General features: G+C 34.9%; 1 protein-coding gene across 4 annotated transcripts in view; it reads left to right on the top strand.

The window, feature by feature from the left end:
• The window catches only part of CWC22 (CWC22 spliceosome associated protein homolog), a 64,242-nt gene extending 51,165 nt beyond the window's left edge, over positions 1 to 13,077 (top strand). For all 4 annotated transcript variants that reach the window (XM_061185488.1, XM_061185512.1, XM_061185505.1 and 1 more), the window contains 6 exons: positions 2,787 to 2,864; positions 3,499 to 3,651; positions 5,607 to 5,734; positions 7,460 to 7,561; positions 7,655 to 7,875; positions 12,165 to 13,077. In XM_061185488.1, coding sequence (XP_061041471.1) covers positions 2,787 to 2,864; positions 3,499 to 3,651; positions 5,607 to 5,734; positions 7,460 to 7,561; positions 7,655 to 7,875; positions 12,165 to 12,736 — 1,254 coding nt within the window. In that variant the 3' untranslated portion in view covers positions 12,737 to 13,077. The remainder of the gene's footprint in view (positions 1 to 2,786; positions 2,865 to 3,498; positions 3,652 to 5,606; positions 5,735 to 7,459; positions 7,562 to 7,654; positions 7,876 to 12,164) is intronic.
• Positions 13,078 to 14,899: the final 1,822 nt, after the last annotated feature.

Raw genomic sequence — 14,899 nt, 5'->3', positions numbered from 1 at the left:
TTTACATGTAGTAGACAGGTGCAGAGTGAATGTATCAGCTCTACTAGGCTGTTTGGTTTCTAGTTCTTCTAAAAGATCTTCTTGACTATCTGAGCTAAGTTAACGTTAAGTGGAAGTCCTTTGTCTTAAGGCTTTAAATATGTTCTATTACAGGGATGGGCACACTGTGGCCCAGGCTCACTGCCCACTTTTTGCAAATAAAGTTTTATTGGAGTACAGCCGTGCCCATTGGTTGATGTATTGTGTGTGGCTGCTTTTGCCCTATAGCAGCAGAATTGACTACTTGCAACAGAGACTATATGGCCACTAAAGCCTAAAATATTTACTGTCTGGCTTTTTACAGAAAAAGTTTCCCAGCCTTTGTTCAAGAATATAGATTAGTTCTTGAAATGCCATGGTATGGAATTTTGAGAGGAGATTATTCTTTTCAAATTAAAAAAATTATTTTTTCCCTCTTAAAGTTTATTTATTGGTATATTAATAATAGTATACCTATTTGTATTATGGGGCACTTGATGTGTTGTCATTATAAGGGAATAAATTAGTGAATTAACCTTTAAAATTATAATTGAAACTGAAGTTATAGTATGATCTTGTCACATTATTTGAGGAATACAATTAAGTCATTATAAATTTTATTAATATTAATCTAGAGGATAGTTGTTCTAGAACTTAACTTCAACATATTTTGATAACATTTGGAAGAGTGTCTTAGTGCATCTATTTTCATGCACTCAAAAGACTCTCCTAAAATCACTATGGTATTTAATTAAAATGTTAAAATATTTAATTATTTTATGCCACAGGGAATAACTCTTGTAATTGCACTTAGTCTAGGGAAGAAAGTAATTTGTTTTTCAGGTAGTGCTGACTTTATTAGCAATGCTATCAGCATATTACCATGTTATATTGTTTAAAACCTGATTATCTGTTATGTTATTGTAAAATACAGTGTTGGTAGAAGAAGTTGAAAATGCATTTTAATATATCAAATTAACATTATATGGCAGAACTCAGAAAAGCCTCATTTAAGTTTTTAGTACTATATTAAATTTTGACAAAGTACATCTCTTCAGAACTTAGACATTTATAAACATTTTAATTGAGGCAACTCGTGACTAATCTTTAAAAAAATAATAATAATCTAGCTATATAATTACATCTAAAAATAATCTTATATTGTGAAGGGAGGCCTTTGAGTAGATAGTTTTATAAGTGAATTATCAGCTTCTAGAACAGCACTGTCCAATAGAACTTTCTGCAGTGATGAAAATATTCATATTCTGCACCGTTTAGTACAGTGGCCACTATACTCGTCCCATGTCGCTTTTGAGTACTTAAAATGTGACTAGTGTGACTGAGAAACTAAAATTTGAATTTTATGTAATGTTAAGCAATTTAAATTTAAATAGCTATGTGTTGCTAGGACCTACCATACTGGACAGCACAGTTCTAGAGTGTCTGTTCTGTGCTTCTTCAGGGTTCCCTTGCTTCCTCTTGCACATAGATATTTGCAGTAAATGCATATTGACCTCATTTTTAAAATTATTTACAATAATTGCTTAGGTTGTATCTTAGTAATTATTATATCAAGTGACAAAATGTTACAAAATGTTATCAAGTGACAAAAGTGTCAAAATTCCTAATTGAAGATATAAAGGTAAAATTAAATAAAAGTAAAAATGAACTGAAATGTATACATTATATTTTATAGGCTTGCTTTCTGTTTATAGAAAGCAAATACATTGCAGTTACTGTATTTAAAAAAACTAATTTTAAACTTTCTGATAAGAAATGTTTTGTTGAGAAATATATTTAGTTAATTCCACAGCAGTGCTCAGGGTTAGGGGTAGGGTTATGCCTTTTTTCATTTTGTCTCCATTGATTTGTCCATATTTCCTGAGTTTCTTCATTTATGAAATTTCTGTAATCAACACATATTTCATTAAGGTTATTTCAGGAATTAGTAAATAATATTTATTTGTTATAAGTCATTTGTGATGATGGTATTTCCTGATCCTGGATTTATTCTTGCATTTCTTTGTTCAACAGAATTTTCGCAAAGGAGTTTTCAAGGCACATAAATAACTGATTGGACAGTGTGTTATTATAGCAGTTATGAAATGATTCCATCTATTTATAGAGATTCATCTATTGACAGATCTATATGTATAACATTTATTTTGAGGCTAAAAAACTTAGCCACAAATGTCTTTTTTTGTTGTTGCTCTCTTAAATATATTTTCTTCTTTATCAGCCAGAGGGTCATTTACATTAACATTGAAGCTGTGCCCATGTATGCTTCTGTAAAGACTCACCGTGTTCTGCCTTTTCCATACTAACAAAATATATTCCTTGATAATTGGGTTTAAATCTTTGGAAGATGTATAACTGAATTGTTATATGTCATATTGGTGATCTATATTTAAAAGACTTCTGTGTAGAATCTTTTTAGAATACAGTATATTCAGTCTCTTTTTGATGTATCTGTTTCCTATACTAGGTTTTCATGAAGTGGTTCATACTTATATGAATTTAGAATTTTATAATCAATCTAATTAGCATAAATGACTATGGAATTTCTGTCAGGCAAACAGAAGACTTTAAAAAACTATAGGCTTGAATAGATTGAATTTTTTGTTTTGTCTTCACAACTAAAGTTCACAGAGTTTTGTGTTTTTAAAACCTTATTTAAAAATTCAGGCTGTCTCTATCATATTGATAAATTATCATATAGCATGGATTCACTGTGTTTTGAATCATTAATGTAATTGTTTTCCAAATAGAAAGAACTCTGCAACATGATACTTGACTGCTGTGCCCAACAAAGGACATATGAGAAATTTTTTGGCTTATTAGCTGGGGTGAGTTCCAACCTCATTTTTCTTGTTGGATTTTGATGAAATCACAAGGGTAATTCTTAACATGAGTATTGTGAATTAATGTGTCTGCTTTGTTGCCTGGTCTAATATAATAACATATCTTTGCTGAAAGCAAATTGTTCTTCCCTTCCACAGGTTTCCCACTCTCTGCAGCTTCCTCCTTTCCCACTTCATTTTTGTAGTGCCTTAACGTTACGTATTACTCTTCCAGAACTTTGAGAAATTCCACATGCTTTGTAAAATTTCCCAAAGAGGACAGTTAAATGCTTTCTTTTCAAAATGTCACAGCAGTTTCTGAAGTCAAGTACATGCTCAGGCAGCACAAATAAAGCATGAGCTAAAATAACTTTTTGAGTCCAAACTCAACCCACAGAGAAGTACATTTATCTTATACAAATGTGTGTGTCTGTGGTCAGCTACATGTATAACTTTGTTTTAGCATATAAATCCCAGGTAGATAGGGGTGATATATATTAACTTCTTTTTTGAGCATCCCATTATACAGCACAAGAAGATTGAGTGATATGATATACAAATATTTATTAACTTTTGATTGAATAAATTAGTATTTAATATGCTCATAATGGTATTGACATTTTTATTTTTAATTTATTAGCGATTTTGCATGCTAAAAAAAGAATACATGGAATCCTTTGAAAGTATATTCAAAGAACAATATGATACCATCCATCGCTTGGAAACAAACAAATTGAGAAATGTTGCTAAGATGTTTGCTCACCTCTTATACACCGATTCACTTCCATGGAGCGTAAGTAGATGGGTCAATATTTGTACTTCTTTCCTAATCCCCTGTTATTATGAAATAGATATTAAGTATAACATAGCCATCCTTTTCCTATGTAGGAAATGTACTTTAAAATGAAATGTGGAGCAAACTTTTACTATAATGGCAATCTTTGAGGTTGTGTTCATATAACATGGGATCAAAAAACTAAGTAGGGACTCCCCTGGTGCTGCAGTGGTTAAGAATCCGCCTGCCAATGCAGGGGACACAGGTTCGATCCCTGGTCCAGGAAGGTCCCACATGCCGCTGAGCAATCAAGCCTGTGCTCCACAGCTACTGAGCCCGCACACCACAACTACTGAAGCCCGCATGCCTAGAGCCCGTGCTCCGCAACAAGAGAAGCCACCGCAATGAGAAGCCCGCGCACCGCAACGAAGAGTAGCCCCCGCTTGCCGCAACTAAAGAAAGCCCGCACGCAAGAACGAAGACCCAATGCAGCCAAAAATAAATAAATTGATTAATTAATTAATTTTTTTAAAAAAAGAAAACCTAATAATGTGTGAGTGTAAGAAATACCATCCTGGATGATATTAACAGTCCAAACATTGCAGTGCTTTTTGATAGTGATGGCTAGGAGTGTTTTCAGAGAAAATATAGATTTTCATCTTCTCTGTGTACACACATGTGTGCACACTCATATTCACGTACACCAATAGTTTGGTGGCACCTAAGCCTCTGAGTTACTGCCTGTTTCCTGACGGAGTAACTGTCAATAGTTCCTCTGGTAAGGACATGAGAGAAATGACTGTTCGGGCAAGATGTATTTTTCTTAGCAGGCATTGAAGTTGGGTAAGTGATAGGGAGGAGCTTCTGTAGTCATAGTTAGAACAAGGAAAGATATTCTCGATGGGGAAATGTACACGGGGTTGGAATTTGAACTGCATTCATTAAGGTGGCACTTAATTGTACAATTACTATTCATTCAACACCCATTTGTTTAGTCACTAACTCTGTGCCCAGAAAGAGACACTGGGCATCCAAAATGAATTGTATATGGTCCCTGCTTTCAAGAAGCTTAGTACCATATAACAGAAGAGGTAAGATGCCCAAGGTAATAATGCAAAATACAAAGTGGTAGGTTAGGCTGAAGGAACTGAAAAATCGGAAAGAAATTATATCCAAGAAGGAAGAAAAAAGAGGATCATATTGTAGAATACCACAACCCAATGGTAGAAGGAAGCAGCATCATTGAGCTTATAAATGTTGGATAGATTTTTGTAATACTTTAAGTACTAAGTGTGTCCAGCTACTTTAATAGGCATTTATAAGCTAATAACCCAGCAGGCTAATCATAACTTTTACTTTGTTTTTACTCCCTTCTCTGGGAAAATGAAATCAAAGTTTTAAACAATTGAAATAAGTGAGCTCCTGGAACACATCCCTAAAAAACTGGAGGTTGCTTTTATTTTTATTTACCCTAAAATTTCTCTCTGTGAGCTTCAGTAAGCTCACTATCACAATCTTTTAACTATTCAGAACAAGCCATCACTCTTCGTCTTTACTCTTCTTGTGTACTCTAGTGCTGGACAGAACTGTAGCTTGATGCTTTAAGTGGCATTTTGCCCCAAACCCTCATACACCCATGTTTTGATGAGTGAGTTTTAGGAGCTAGTAATCTTAGCATTATATGCTCAAGACAGTATTCCTCCCTGCTATAAAAAGCACATTACTCGGGAAAGAGAATGAACTCTATTTCTGTAGCGTCTTAACATTTTGGAAATTTGTATAGAGAAGCAGTCTTAAACTTTCCCAAGTAATAATGCGTATCAGCATAAGGGAAGATATTTAGAGATAATTCTAACTGCAGATGAGAACAAATCGTTAATTTCAAGGGACACTAAAAGTTACAGATATTGGTCACTTTGTCTCATCTTTTGAACACCAAAATAAAATTATCGTTTCCTAATTTTAATTTTCAGGTTCTTGAATGCATAAAGCTGAGTGAAGAAACCACTACGTCCTCCAGTAGAATTTTTGTGAAAATATTTTTCCAAGAACTGTGTGAATACATGGGTCTTCCTAAACTTAATGGAAGATTAAAGGATGAGTAAGTTTATTATTAAGCACTTTTTATTCTTACTGCCCTCGGAGGTTTTCCCCTACTTTAGCAGCCGTAAGTTCACCCTTAGTTGTAAAAATACAAGTTAAGTCCTTAGGACATTCTTTGTCCGTTACACTGCTCTGACTCTGATGTTCTGTGTGGCACAGGACAAGGTGAAACTTTTAACGATCGTTTAGTTCAAGTAGAGAAAATGCAGAATTAATGCCTCTTTTAGTTTAGTTAGAACATACAAAATTTTTTTGCATGCTCACTGGAGTTTCCCAGTAATGAGTATTTGTAGTTTTATTTTCATTTTTACCCTAATATTGAGCCAAAGAATGATAATTTTTTATATTATCAGTGGATGATTGTGAACATATACCAGTGAATATCAGTCCTGTAACTGTTGAAATTATTACGCTGAACTAGGGCTTTGTTCCAGGACTATTATGGAATCCCTGTCCCAGCTTCCTTACTTCCTGTGTATTCAGATTGCCCATTGCCACTCACATTGGCTTCTACTCCATTCACACTCCTGAAATCCTTCCAGATTTTTTTCAGTGACCACCTGCCGAGTCCCGCAGTCATTCTCAGTCCTCATGCCTCTTGACCTCTTGGTCTCACTTACACCGTTGCCCACTTGCTCATGGGCTCCTCACTTTCTTCTCATTCTGCCTTGCTCCTCCCAACCTCTCTCTCCCCTTCAGCCTGCCTCTCCGGTGTTCGCTAAAGGTCTGTCCTGGATTCTGCATGCTCTGGGCGGATCCATCCGCTTCTCTTAGCTTCGTATACTTACTTATTGGTCCTTATCTACTTTGCCAGGCTCACGCACTCCCTCTCCAGCAAGCCGCGCTGCGGCTGCACTGCACCAACGCTGCCCAGCTTGTTAAGCAAGTCTGGCTCGTTCATGCCTCCTTACCTCTGTTTCCAGAGCTGGGAATTCCTTCTCTTGTTCTATCCAGCAAACTCATATTAATCGTTCCTCTTACATTAAGTTACCTTTTTCTATGAAGAATGGTTTTTCCTAACTCTGCAGCTTAGTGCATTGAATGTAGCACTCAAAACCACATGTCCAAAACCACATTATATTGTTAATGTTTCTCTATTTTTCCCCCTCCTTAGAAACAGTGATTCCTACAGTCTTCATCCTTGATTTCTCTTTTGTTGACTGCTCGTCCCCTCCTCCAGTACCTTCCACAGTGCTGTGTATACATGCGTGTTTGCATGTACAACAGAAGAGGCTTGTTTTGTTTTGTTTTTTACTCTTCTGTACATACACTCACATATAATAAATATACATATGTATATGTAGGTTTATATGTGTTATATACGTATATCTATTCTGAGTGTTGTGTGTGTATAAGAAAGTTTTTAAAAAACCTCCTCTTGTATAATTCTAGAAATCAATTTAATTTTTTTTTTTTTTTGACCTCTCCTCGCGGCTTGTGGGATCTTAGTTCCCCAACCAGGGCCCATGGCAGTGAAAGCGCTGAGTCCTAACCACTGAACTGCCAGAGAAATCCCTAGAAATTAATTTTAGTAAATTATGACTTGACCCCACTCATTTAGATAGCATGCAGCCTGACCAGATAAATGATTTTTAAATCACTTGCTTGTATTTCATTTACTAATTTAATATATAGAAAATCTGAAAAATGACTGTATAAGGATTTTGCCTTTTTATATTTAAGCAATCTGTCCTCTTTTGTTCATTTTCTTTTTCTTTTTTAGAACTCTACAGCCATTCTTTGAAGGATTATTACCCCGAGATAACCCAAGAAACACTCGGTTTGCCATCAACTTCTTTACTTCTATAGGTCTTGGAGGTTTAACGTAAGAATTATTATCAGAATTTTATTCAACTTACAGAATTATCTCACAGTTGCCTTCAAGGCAGAATCTAACAGAGATTATGTTTCTAATTAGGGATGAATTGCGTGAGCATCTCAAAAATACACCAAAGGTCATCGTGGCACAAAAACCAGATGTTGAACCAAATAAATCCTCCCCCTCCTCTTCCTCCTCTGCGTCCTCCTCCTCGGAGTCTGACTCCTCTGCCTCTGGTTCGGACAGCAGTGACAGCAGTTCAGAGTCTTCTAGTGAAGAAAGCGATTCTTCATCCACCGGCAGTCAGAGCTCAGCCTCAGGTATTGAAACTCATTTATAATTGATCGTGCTCTTTTCTAACAAGTATATTGCTGGTGTTGTTTACAAGGGAAGAGAATAATTTGATTGCTTATTTATTTTAGAGTTCAGTTGTTTAAAAGCCACAGTTAATAATATAAATGATCACCTATCACTGTTGCAGTCTCTACTGAATTCAGCATTTACAATGCTAAGATGATCTTTTGGAATCCTCTTCAACGAAATGAAGATATTCCATTGGCAAATATTTATTTGAGTGCTGACTGAAATGCCATTCATAATGTCTGTAATCTAGTTTACAGGAGCTTTCCTGATGGTTATATTTTAAAGAAATTTTAATTTTTTACTTATAATAGTGAAGCTTTATATTAGTAATTGACGCATACCACACATTCAGTGCACACATTTTAAGTGAACAGCTGTATAAATTTTCATAAACAGACCACATCCGTGTAGCCAGGACCCAGAATGAGAACGACCGGTACCCCAGAAATCTTCCTTTTTCCCTCTTGTACTTACTACCACTCCTCCCATCCACTGCCTCATGGCAGCTCCTGTTCTGATTTGTAATTCTATAAATTAGTTTTGCCTGCTTTTAACTTTAGAATTATATATTATGAATTCCTTTATGTTTGGTTTATCTTTCAACTTTACGTTTGTGAGATACATTCGCACTATTGCATTTAGTTATAGTTCATTCATTCTCATTGCTGTATAGTTTTTCACTATGCAGATATTCCACAGTATATTTAACATTTATCCCTTTTACTCAATGGAAATTTAAGTTTATAAATAGTGTTGCCATGAATGCTCTTGTACATATCTTTTGGCGACATACATATATATATATATATATATATATATATATATATATATATATATGCACATTTCTGTTGGATATATACCTAGAGGTGGAATCACTGGGTTGTAGGGCGTGTGTAGATACTGCCAAACAGCTTTCCAAGTGGTTATTCTAGTTTACAATCCCACCAGCCATGTATGAGAGTTCCCGTAGCTCCCATCTTCACTAACACTTTAACTGACTGTCTTTTTCATTTTAGCCATTTTGGTGGGTGTGTAATGGTACTGCATTGTGGCTTTAATTTGCATTTCCTTGATCAGTAGTGAAGTTGAGCATCGTTTTGTGTATTATTGGCCATTTGGATATTTTCTTTTTGTTAAGTGGCTGTTCAGATTTTTTGCCTCCTCCCCCCCTTTTCATTAAGTTGGCTTTTCTGTTGATTTGTAAGTGCCTTTATGTATTTCAGATATGTATCTTTTGTCACATGTATGTATTGCAAATAACTAGTCCTGTTCTTATCTCTCGAGCCCCGCAAGGCTGCCAGAGCTCTGCTGGTCTATGTCCCTCAGCAGCAGCCCTGAATCAGCAGATACTCGCAGGGAGAAAGTGACATTACCTTACCTCTCTGTGGTTCTGCCTTCTCTTGAATCTTGGCCCTTCTAGTCCTCATTTTTTTTTTTTCGCCAGCTCTCTGGTGTCTTTATTTTTTACTTTTTATCTTGAACTAATTTTTGACTTATAAGAAAGTTGCAAAAATAGTACAGAGAATTTCCATATAGCCTTCACCCAACTTCCCCTAATGTTAGCATCTTCCATAACTGTAGTTCACTTATCAAAACCAGTAGATTAACACTGGGAAAATGCTATTCACCAAACAACAGGTCTTATTTGAATTTCACCAGTTTTCCCACTAATGTTCTTTTTCTTTTTCCAGGGTCCTCCTTGCCTTTAATTGTATTTCTCTTTAATCTTCTACAACCTGTGGTAGTTCTTCTCAGGCTTTCCTTGTTTTGAATGGCTTTGACCCTTTTTAAGTCCTCTGGTCACTTATTCTGCAGAATGTCCCGCAGTATGGAGATCTGTCTGATGTTTTCTCATGATTAGAATGAGGTTATTCATTTTTGGCCAGAATACTGTAGAAACGATGTGTTGTTCTTACTGTGCCTTATTGAGGAGTTGATAATATTGATATTGGTGACGTTAAGTTTGATCACTTGGTTAAGGTGGTATCTATTGGGTTTTCTCATGGAAACTGTTTTTCTTTATAAATTAATATCTTGTAGGGAGATAATTCAATACTATGCAAATCTCCTCTTTCAGTCTTCTATTTTCACATCCATCTTTGGATCTTATCTGCAACACTTATTACTGTAGTGTTTGCCAAATGGTGGTTTTCCTGTTTGTCTCTTTTTTTCCACATTTGGTAATTGAATTTCTCCTGTAAGAAAGAGTTGTGCCCTCCTCCATTTATTTATTAATTCAACTATATATTTATATCAGTGTGGACTCATGGATATTTATCTTATTCTATGGGTTAAAGTCCAATGCTATCATTTATTTTCTTGTTCAGATCATTTCAACTTTGGCAATTAGGAGTTCCTTCAAGTTGACTCCTGTGTTCTTTTGACATACTCCCATCCCTTTTTTTGAGCACTTCCTTCCTTATAGCATCTTAAGTTGCTCCAGATCTTTAGTGCCTTTCAACAGAAGATGTTAAAATTTTATCTGGCATTTCTAGTTGTTTTCAGCAGCATTACTAGTCTTTCACAATTTTCTCTGTCCTCCTTGGGAAGGGGAAGTGCTAGAGTAAAGGATTTTTTCAAATATGCCATTTTCTGAAAAGGTCTATGTTGTTTTCCCCAGGGCCAATTCTGCTTTCTTTCATCATAGTATCTTAGTTTGAATAAGAGATAGTCTGATTGTCCAAAATGCATGTCATTTCTTGTATCTTTTAATGCGTATTTCAGAGAGGCAGCACTTTTCCCCACAGCCTTATTAGTAGGTTGGAAGGCTAGTCTTTACACGCTTGTTTCACTTCAAAGTGTTTTACACACTAAGTGGCATGCAGAATTAGGGGACTTTCAGTGTTTTATATTATTAGAGCAAGATTCCATTTGCTCACAGGAAATTTTATTCTTGAATTGAAATACACTAACATTGTTCATTTACCATTCACCTCTAAAGAATTTGTTATTTCATGGTATCTGTTTTGAGAACAGATGATAACACAGCATGAACTGCTGCAATAAGGAAGCTTGCTGATTCAAAATTAATTTGCCTCATCATACTATTTCAGTAGAGAGCTTTCAATTTTATCAGTAAAATATTAAATAGCATAAAAGCAATACGAACTTACCCCAAATTAGAAAATTTTAAAGCAAACACCAAAGAGAGAGAAGAGTGCATATTATTATAGGGCTCAGGTTTTAGTGTCAAGAAGCACCAAGAGTGGCATACACCAGGGTCAGAGAGATGTCGATTCTGCACAGAGCCAGATGGTTTCTGCTTGGGTAGCTGCAGCTCAGCTGAGCTGCTTGATAGGAACCAGAGAAATAGGTCCTTAGTGGCAAACCAACTGACTGTGCCAGGGGTAGGCATTTGGCAGGAGAAACAGAGGCTGGTACACTGAGGTTTGGGTGGAGGTAGGACAAGGGTAGGCAACTTTCCACCATAGTTTCTTCTTTTTGTATTCATATGAATTTGACAGAAATTGTGGTCATCTCAGTACCTTTGATTATGTACCCAAACTAAATAACACAGATATAGTGATTAAATGTGTTTTATAGCTTAAAATGGTAAGATATTTCATTGTAATTAATACTTATATTTGTGATCATATCAATAAAATTAAAAGTTTCAAGGCCTTCTTAGAGGAGTTTTCTCAGAAATCAAGCCTTTGTGGCTCTCATAAAGCCTATGATTATATCTCAATATAGCTTCTCTTTGCTAGTACAGTTAGTCCTTCTCTAATAGCAGAACTATCGTTTCTGTAGGCAGAGGTTTTCACTTGAAAAATACATATTCATATCATTACACAAACCCAGTCATCCTGCTCAACGCACCTTTTAGGAAGTGATGTTGCTGGCATGTATGATCATTGCATTTTAATTATGTACGAGATCTGACATAATATTTCATATGACATAATGCATGTGGGCTGGAATTTATGTTTTGGATAAAATTTGTGAGTGGAAATGTACCACTTTAGTCACTTCATTAAAACTTTTACATTTGCTATAGTTTATTTAAAGTTCTTGTTTACTCTTTTGAGTTAAGGATCAAAGCAGTACTTCAGTTAATATATTGTATATTCTTAAAAATTACACTATTTGTATAATGTTCTGTCATCAGACTTTGCATTCAGTCAATTTGGCTCTGCATCCAGTTTGTCTGAATTAGTAAACCTATAATGCGTCAATAAGTGTGATTTTTCAGTTGTGAAATTAAGACTAAAATGAAAGCTAACTATATTTCATTTTACACATGCAGATAAAGATGTAAGAAAGAAGGGGCAAGGGAACCACAGAAGGAAAGAAGTAAATAAATTGATCAGGAAACAACACACGAATGATAGGAAACAAGAAGAAAGGAGACCAGAGCAACGGCACCAGGAAACGAGGACCGAGAGAGAAAGGAGGTCAGAGAAACCCAGAGACAGAGATTCAAGAGATCCCGTAACAAAGTACACTTCAGACAGAGGGCTTCCTTCTGAGCGAAACAGCTACAGCAGAGCCATGAAGGACAGAGAGCAAGAAATGTACATGGATTTGGAACATAATCTTGGGGATCCCAAAAAGAAAAGAGGAGAGAGAAGAAATTCTTTCTCTGAAAATGAGCGCAAATACCGAAATAAGGACAGTGAGAATTTTAGAAGAAAGGATAGGTCCAAGTCAAGAGAAAAGGATAAAAAACATTCAGCCTCTAGAAGTGATGAAGATAGGTATCAGAATGGTGCTGAGAGGCGATGGGAAAAATCTAGCCAATACTCTGAACAATCCAGAGAATCAAAGAAAAATCAGGACCGGCGAAGAGAAAAGTCTCCAACAAAGCAAAAAAAATAATTCTGCAAAATTACAGAAACTGAACATGCCTTATATTCAGTTGAAACAAATTATTTTTTACATTGATTGACAAACTTTGTAGAGAATTCTTGTATAAAGTACTGGTTTGTATTTGTACATTTAAAAAATGTTTTCATTTAAAAAAATGTTTTGTAATTGATACATCTCAAGGCCCTCCACATAAAATTATTTGAAAAGTTTCACCAGAGAGGGATGTAATTCTTGCCAATATTTTGTTAATAAAATGATCAAATGCTCATTGAATCAGTGATTTTTTTCATTGACAAAATTTTTTTTCTGATAATGTTTCCAGTTGTTCATAGAATTATTATAATAAATTGTTAGTGACTTTTTATTTGTAACTGAAGACCAAAATAGATGAACCATTTCAGGTTAACATTTTTGCTTTGTTAATAAGATGCTATGAACCTTTCTTAGGAGTCATGCTTTTTTTAAAGTAGAGGAATTATTTTAAGTTTCATATTATGTCTTGAGCAAAATAGGTATGTGTAGTTTTTTCCGGAAGTGTTTTGGTGAAGCTAGGTGTATGTTAGTCTTTAAACAGATACACAGCTATCTGATTTATAATTAGGACTTCTCTCGATAACATCTCTTTCTGGACTGTTAGATGAACGTTTAATTGAAATTCTTTGTGATTAGTGCTTTTTCTCAGCCTTGAAGTTATATCACTGTTGGTAAGTTAATATGTATTTAATTTTTAATTTGGATTAATAGATCACCGGAAAACATACAGTCATGAGAAATGTGGGCAAGACTAACTGTGAAATAATTCTAGTTTTTTTTATAAGAATTTTAAGGGTTTCTATCATTGTAACTCTCACCATTTAATATGTGACTGTATTATTTATTACTTTTGAAATAAAATATTGCCTCTGAAATTTTAGATCTGCTGACAGACATTTAACCTTATTTACTAAATAGACTACTTGTACTTGTTCACCTTAAAAGTACATAAAATCCATTTTAGCCAGTATCCAGGTTCAAGAGTAATGGGACCACCATTTTAATGTTTCGCTTTGAGACGTACTCTGATTCAAAATGTCTTCTATTTTTGTTATTTAAAAACTTGAGTATAAGTAACAATAAAGTCCATGTCAGTAAAGAAATATTATGCTCTCCTCCTCCTCTTCCTCTGTCCCCCAAAGTATTAAATGGAATATGGCAGCTTGGAAAAATTCTTTTCAACACTTTCTCCATGTCTGGTGGTTAGAAGGTGGTGGGTTGTGATTACAATGGACCATCACAGACATAGTACATTTCACAGAACTGTGAAGCTCAGCAAATTGGATTTAAGGAACACATAGGCTGTAAGCCCTAAAGGAAATAAATAAGTGTTAATTTTTTTTTTTAACTAAACATTTATCTTTAGAGGTGGTAACAAGGAAAAAACAGTGGACTAGAAATTTTATTTTCTTCACTTTAACCTTAGTTCATAATTTCTTTTCTAAATGTAAAAATGGGAAACCATTCTTTTTACTGAGTACTTAAGACCTTAAAGAGTTATTAAAGTAGACTATTTTTTTTAATGTAACTTTTATGAGCTTCTGTGTGCCCAAGTCTGTTCTAGGAATTAGAGGTAAAACAATGAAAGAAACAAAGTCTCAACTCTTATAGTTGGGAGAGAGAATGGTGAAAGACAATGAACAAAGAAATGTAAGTGTACCCAGTGGTAATAAATGATGTGAAGAAGAGAGAGTGTGTGATAATGGAGGGGGGCGGGGGGTGATGATTTTACATAGGAAGGACAGAGAAGATATCTCATAAGGTGGTGTTTGCTGTGGGAAGAACCAAGGCAGAAGGAACTGCTGAGGCATAGATATTTATTTATAATAAATATTGCCTGGAAAGTTTTGTTAATATTTCCTGTTGTACTTTTTTTTTTAATTGTTAAAATTATTTATTTTTTTCTCTATAAATATAGTTAAGTCTCTTTAATTGGAATCCCAATAAACTGATAACAGATAGTAATTATCAACAGATGATAATAGATATCATTCAACATGGATTGGATATGTTCCTGTATTTTAAAACAGGAAAGGAACTGCTAAGTGAATTAATAATATAGATGAAGTTGTAAGGAGGTTGCTTAATATTCTTAAAATAACATACCATTGTTGCATACTGTTAACTGTTTCCTGTTGT

This window comes from Eubalaena glacialis, chromosome 1 (assembly GCF_028564815.1).
Source record: "Eubalaena glacialis isolate mEubGla1 chromosome 1, mEubGla1.1.hap2.+ XY, whole genome shotgun sequence".
NCBI classification, from domain to species: domain Eukaryota; kingdom Metazoa; phylum Chordata; class Mammalia; order Artiodactyla; family Balaenidae; genus Eubalaena; species Eubalaena glacialis.
This window is presented reverse-complemented; position numbering and strand designations above follow the sequence as displayed.